The following is a 6,485-nucleotide window of genomic DNA, read 5'->3' as shown; positions in this document are numbered from 1 at the left end:
ACATTGTAAAATACAATATACAATATACAATAATATAAGTATTAATAAGATAGGAGCATTCCTATGGATTTAATAGTAACTTCATACAGTAGCAACTTTGTGAACCTTACTAAATCATCTTATAGAGACTCCCAAAGGTTCAGACTCAGCTCTGCATATCCCCCTCCCGTCTGTGTGTTGACTGGCGGCAGTGATCTCAATCGGCCACAGATAGCGAGGCTCCTTTCAGCGCCACGGCTGAGGGAGGCTCTGTGTGTGGGCGGGACCAACGGAGAACACCCCCCCCCCCCCCCCTTGCCGCCACAGCATCGAATCGAGCAGGGGAGAGAGAATACATTCAAAGACATTCAACTGATAAGGCTCCTTTATTTATCGGTCCCCGTTATGTGAGCCCCACCGGCCTATGTGTGCATGAAGAAGAGAAGGCGGAAGCGATGCTATAGCGCGCGGTGAGTTTATGTCTTTCTGTGTGCACGAGGAGGATTTTTGTGAAGGATTAGAAACAGATAAACCGGGCTGTGCATGACTGATCCACCCTTAATGCAGAGGAGCATCTCACGTCTTGTGCTGAATTCATTAAAGAGTGCAGGAGTGTTCCGACTCATATTATAGAGCTATAGGATGCATTTCGTTTTGAGAATAGAGCACTGTGATATGATTATATTGTGATTTGTAAGGACTAACTGCATGTGGTTATGTAAAATGTTATGTGTGATTTAGTTTTAGCACAGTTTTGCACGTGTGTTCATCCTATTGGCTGTGTCTGTTTTAAAACATAGCCTATAATCTCCGTTAATACGTGGATTGTTTTCCTAATTGGATACAGAGGCATTTGGCTAATCACAGCCAGTATAAGCGCCTTTCAAGACGGATTTCTCTTAAACGATCTTATCAACTTTAAAGGTATAAAGATGCATTTTTTGCATCGTTCCAAATTACGCACAACAAAGTATCTGCGCATGTTGTTATATGAGGTTTCACGCGATAAAATAAGCGATCTAATTAGGATGCACCCTTTAACTTGGGGCTGGTGTGTGTGTGTGTGTCCTCTTGTTAGGGATGCTGCGGAGTGAGAGCATCGTGGGAGGAAGGCTCAGAGCGAACCTGCGGGTGGTGAAACACGAATGGAGCTGCTTCCCGCAGATGAGAGAGGCAAGCAGCGCGATCCTCCCGACGTCCTTGACCGGGTTTCCGGTGCGCTGCTGCATGCCCGCAAGTCCGGTGGATCAACAGGAGGAGGAGGGTACCCGGGGGAGGGCGTCTGTAACCCGGCCCGAGGCAGCCATGCCCGGAGTCATTCAGCACCAAGGACGGCGCCGCGCAGGGGGGGAGCGGAGGTTAAACTCGGTCACCTCGGCGAGGAGAAAGTAAAGGTGTGTTGCGACGAGGAATTAGAGACATCCTTCACTTATATCGATGAGAATGTTAACCTATGCCTGGCCAGCCCGGACACTAAAAGTACTCACAGGCCTGTGCGTAATGGCGAGCCTTGCTCCGAGACTTTACCGGAGTGTTCCTTCATGTCAGAGGACGATCTCTCCTTCGGGGAGGGTCCTGGGACTTCTGTAGACTATGGCTTCATCAGTGCAGTCACGTTCTTGGTAACCGGGATCTCCTTGGTGATCATTTCCTACGTCGTGCCTCGGGATGTGGTGGTGGACCGTGACAGCGTGTCGGCGAGGGAGATGGAGAGGCTGGAGATGGAGTGTGCGCGGATAGGCGCCCACCTGGATCGGTGCGTCATAGCGGGGCTTTGCCTGCTCACGCTGGGCGGCGTGGTTCTCTCCACGCTGCTCATGATCTCCATGTGGAAGGGGGAGATGTACAGGAGGAAGGTCATCGCTTATTCCAAGCGCTCAGCCAAACTGTACGGCTCCATCAGCCTGAAGACCAGGTCCAGCCCCAGCCACTCCTCTGTGAATTTGTCCCTGGAGGAGGAAATAGAGGAAACGTTGGCTTAACATGCTGCTCTGTTTATGAACATGTTGGGTAAAACAGGAATTAATGCCATTCATTCATATACATTATCTAACATAGTGTAGCCTATAACTTTATTCACACATTTATTTTCGTCTCATACTGTAACACTGTATTGTGCATCCACGTGGCCAACAGAAAAGCACTCAAATGCAAAATGGGGAATTGCAAGGAAAACATTAGGTGGTATTTTGCAGATAACGAATGCACATTTTTTCCATTAATTGTTTGATCAACAAAATATCAGAAAAATGTGAGAAATGTCCATTTCAGATGTTCAAAGTCCAAGGAGATGTCTTTAAAATCCTTTTTTTAATTATGCCCAAAACCAAAATATGTTCACTTTAATATGAAATCACCATATTTGAGAAGCTCAAAACAATATTTGCTGCCAGTTTTGCCTGGAAAAGACGTTAGATGAATCGATCATTTGCATATAACAATTACTTTTCTGTCTTCTAATCGTTGCAGCTTTATCAAATTGTTCCCAAATGATTTCAAATGGCTCAAACCCCTGAAAGACACTAGGGAGATTGCTAATAGCTTTGTGATCACTTTTTTTCTGTACCAGGAATGCAATCTCTGAGAGCTTCCATTTATTATTAAGGCTATTCATATTTAATGCGACTGTATCCAACAGAGAAATTGTGCGCAGACACATTTCAACTGGGGAAAGTGTGTGTCTGCAGGGCCTGAGAGTGGAGGAGAGATGTAAAGCTGTCCCTGTCCACTGTGATGTGGGAGCACACGGTAATATCCAGTGACAGTCCCCCTGCTACACTGCTGAGGTAAGCCAGTATAAGCCCGGATTCGTGCATCCGAGCCAATGCTCAACATCGGTTTGATTGCACTGTGCAATTTCACCGCATTGGACAGCACCTCTGCACCGTCTTCCTCCTCTCTCCTCCTCCTCACCACCTCCACACAAGACTTTCCTCCTGCAGTTCTTCAATGCTCACCCCAACCTTTGTACACTTATATATTCACACTTGTGGAAAGGGTCCTGGACGACCACAGCCAAGTGCCTGTGACATTTCAACGAGCCTTTTCCTTACCTGCCTGCTCTCATCCTCTCTGCTTGAGGACAGACTTAAGAACGCCTAATCGCACATGAAAGAGTCGCCCCACTTCCCCAAAACCTTAAGTCTTCCCCACTTCAAAGAGCTAATTACATTAACACAGTGAGGTATCAGTCTCTTTCCAAGGTTATATTTGATGGTATCATGGTAATTCACCGGCTAAAATATTTCTAAAATAAAGCTTAGGAAAAGAGGTTTATCATGAGCAGACTGGGTAACATTTTTTCAATGCAACAGTGTACAGGAAAGACAGAAACAACTTCATGTAAAACTTTCTATGACGGCCTTGTCTATATTGCATTCAAACTTGTGATGCATTATAATCTGCTTATAGCACTTTCTAATTACAGTTTAAAGAGGTCCTATTATGCTTTTCTGGTGTGTTATATAGGTTTTTGTGCATGTAAATGGTCTGCAATGGTTAAAAATCATAAAGTTCCCTCCAAAGGGAGTTTATCTTCCAGACACTCCCCCACTGCCAGAGTGGGGGAGTAATAATTGGACTCCTCTATTTACTTTCATATCATATTGATATCACTATGTAACACTTGCTTCTATTCGCAAGTGTTCCAACATCTTGTACATGATAGGCTAAGAGGGGGGATATCTCTAAGCAGTTGACCAATCACAACAGAGCCGGCAAGCTAACCAATCAGAGCAGACTGGGCTCTGGTTTCAGACAGAGGGTGAAAAGAGGTTCTGCAGCACAGGAAGTATGAGAAAAATAAAGAGCTTTTTGAACATTAAAGCATGTAAGCATGTCACAGTAGAGGAACAACATACAAATATGAACCCAGAAATGGGGCCCTTTTAGAGCACTCGACAATGATTATGACATTATAATGCATTTTTAAATGACTTTTGGTCAAGTATAGCTTACATTATATTTTTAACAAGGGTCATAATGTATAATAGTTCCCTTGTAGTAATTTATAATGCATTTTAATGTGATTTTTCTAAGTTACCATTGGGTGCTTGAATTAAGTTATTTCATGAAGTAGGCAGATATAATATGTAACACTGGTTATAACTCAATATAAGTGGTTATTATGTCTCTATTTCTAACAAGGACCATGCATAAATATATGTATATACTGTACATTCAAGAGAATAGCTGAATCAAAATCATTATATATGCAGGAATAACACACACATAAAAAAACTGATGGAACAGCACATAACATATAACATAAGATCAAACAATTATAATTTAGAAATATTTGTATGGGTTGTAAATATTGTAAACAACATAATGAATATGTATGACTGCTGATATCTACAATAATACAGTCTTATAAGCAGATTATAATGCATAATATGTTTGTTTATGATGCACTTATACATGGCTGTCATCAATATTCTTACCCACGATTTTAGCTTCTGTCACTGCTGTCTGCAGAGAATAAATAATGCCACACAATTCTGTTGACATGTTTTTGTTTGAATGTAGACTATCCTGTAAGGCTCATGAATCATGCATGAATCACTAGAATGAATTCATATTTGAATATATTCATGTGCACAGCCAACGACAAGTTCTAATGGCTCTCATGCAGTGTCACTGTTACCGTGGTTTCTCGCCCTTTTTTATTTCCAAGGCTTTTAATGTGACCCTATTTCAAGGCTTACATTGAGAGGGACATGAGTCAGCCAGCCATAATGAGATGCGTAAGGCTGATGACTCTGTGTTCAACAGCTCAAGGCCACACCGCTGTTGCGCTTTCATTCAGTTGCATTTATTTTATGTACACTGTTACTGCATATTTTTCTAGGTGCCAGTCACTTCACACTCACGTGAAAAGACTGGATCACTAATGAGGTATTAATTCAGCATTATGGTTGAATAAATATGCAACTAACGCTAATGCTACCACAGTTTTCATCTTCCGTAACCACAGACCTGACAAGTGTGTGTGCATCCCTGAAAAACATCCATTACAGTATGTCGTGAAACGGCTATAAAATGCCCAATGAACAGATTTCCAGGAGAGGTAATAAAAATTAATGATGCATATGAGGCAATGTTGTCCTGTTCTCATTGCAGAAGCTGTAAATCCACAGCCAGTATTACAGATGTTAAAGTGATATTTCATTAAGCGAGCTTTCCTGGCGTTGTTGGCCGCTGAGACGAGGTGCGACGCCCAAACACTGGACACACTTCCTTTTTCACACTCATGTGAAATTAAACTTGTTCTCAGCCAAAAACAACGCTACGGAGGCCAACATTTCCGTATGATTATATTGAGCGAATTAATCAAAATCTAGTAATATAACAGCTACATTGCAGATGCAGTGATTTCCATTCAGTGTCAGGGTCACAATCAGAGAGGGCATCATCTGTGAGAATGTCACACACAGAGGCTCAGAAAAGCCGTTGAGAAGCCATTCACATTGCACACTTCAAACAAGCTCATCTGCACTATATGCTGTAGGTTTTCAAACATATACTATACCTCCCCCTCTCTTTCTTTCTGTGCTCTTCCGTGGTTATCTTCGTGCCTCAGCCAACACCAGGCTTCCCCCTCATTCAGCCAACTAAACGTGTACAGGGGATTTAATCAGGGATTTGCTCAAGCGACAGCATTTTACATGGCAAGCTCAAGTGTATTTCCAGAGGTCTCATGCATACGCTCTTTATCCTTGAGCAGTGCACAGTCAAATCACCCTTATTGATATTTGGTTGGTTCCTCCGTAAGTCGATCCCTTCAGGTAAGGCCTGGGAGCGGCTTAGCTGCTGCCATCAGCTAATTTCCCGGAGGTGTTATTACACCCCTGCATCTAGTCAATGCTTATCCTGAGTGTGCACGAGTATGTGAGTATTTGCGTCGTTGTTGTCTGCCACCTTAGATTAAGAGCTGCTGACCCTGTCAAATAGTTTCTGCAGAGACATTTAGATTTCCAAGAAGGTCTAAGTAGGATTGGGAAAAGTTAATTTCTGGAAAATGCAGACAGGCAGAGCAGGAAGCTATAACATTCTGATACTTTATAATTATAAGATTTAAGAGGGTTAAAGGCAGTAGCAGCCGGCCCATTGGGGCACTAGGGGCGCCGCCCCACCTCTTCCCACGTTTTAGATTGTCATTAATAAATGTGTTAATTTTATAAAATGTTTTGGTACATATTATATACTTGGTGTCAGTTAAATGTATAATATACGATAAAATATAGATAAAAATGGTTTTACAATGTCTAAAGTTACTGATAAATCACGTGTTTCCTGCTTGGGGCGCAGAAATCTTTGGCCATTGACTCTCGTTATAAGTGGCACATGCGCAGTCCGCACCTCTTCAATGTAAGTGATAGGAGCAGCTCGGGGCGGACCAAACTGCGCCCAAAGCAGCTGTTGACACCGCCAACAACTAGGGGGCAGCAGGAGCACCAGAGTGAGTGATTGACGTTTGACTGAGAGAGATTTAGATGGAGTGTAAA

At 42.9% G+C, this 6,485-nt stretch overlaps 1 protein-coding gene across 2 annotated transcripts; it reads left to right on the top strand.

The window, feature by feature from the left end:
* Nucleotides 1–351: 351 nt before the first annotated feature.
* Nucleotides 352–4,673, top strand: LOC117461256 (transmembrane protein 74). Of its 2 annotated transcripts, none has more exons than XM_034103065.2 (2): nucleotides 352–449; nucleotides 1,058–4,673. In XM_034103065.2, exon 2 carries the CDS (start codon nucleotides 1,125–1,127, stop codon nucleotides 1,959–1,961), a length of 837 nt encoding a protein of 278 aa, XP_033958956.1. In that variant the 5' UTR covers nucleotides 352–449; nucleotides 1,058–1,124; the 3' UTR covers nucleotides 1,962–4,673. The 2 variants fall into 2 exon arrangements, with proteins under 2 accessions (XP_033958956.1, XP_071062238.1); XM_071206137.1 differs by lacking the exon at nucleotides 352–449 and adding an exon at nucleotides 826–903.
* Nucleotides 4,674–6,485: the final 1,812 nt, after the last annotated feature.

The sequence above is a fragment of the Pseudochaenichthys georgianus genome, chromosome 16 (assembly GCF_902827115.2).
Source record: "Pseudochaenichthys georgianus chromosome 16, fPseGeo1.2, whole genome shotgun sequence".
Lineage (NCBI taxonomy): Eukaryota > Metazoa > Chordata > Actinopteri > Perciformes > Channichthyidae > Pseudochaenichthys > Pseudochaenichthys georgianus.
This window is presented reverse-complemented; position numbering and strand designations above follow the sequence as displayed.

Bases quoted from the DNA above. Each gene is read 5' to 3' on its own strand.
- LOC117461256 (XM_034103065.2), top strand. From the start codon at position 1,125: ATGGAGCTGCTTCCCGCAGATGAGAGAGGCAAGCAGCGCGATCCTCCC.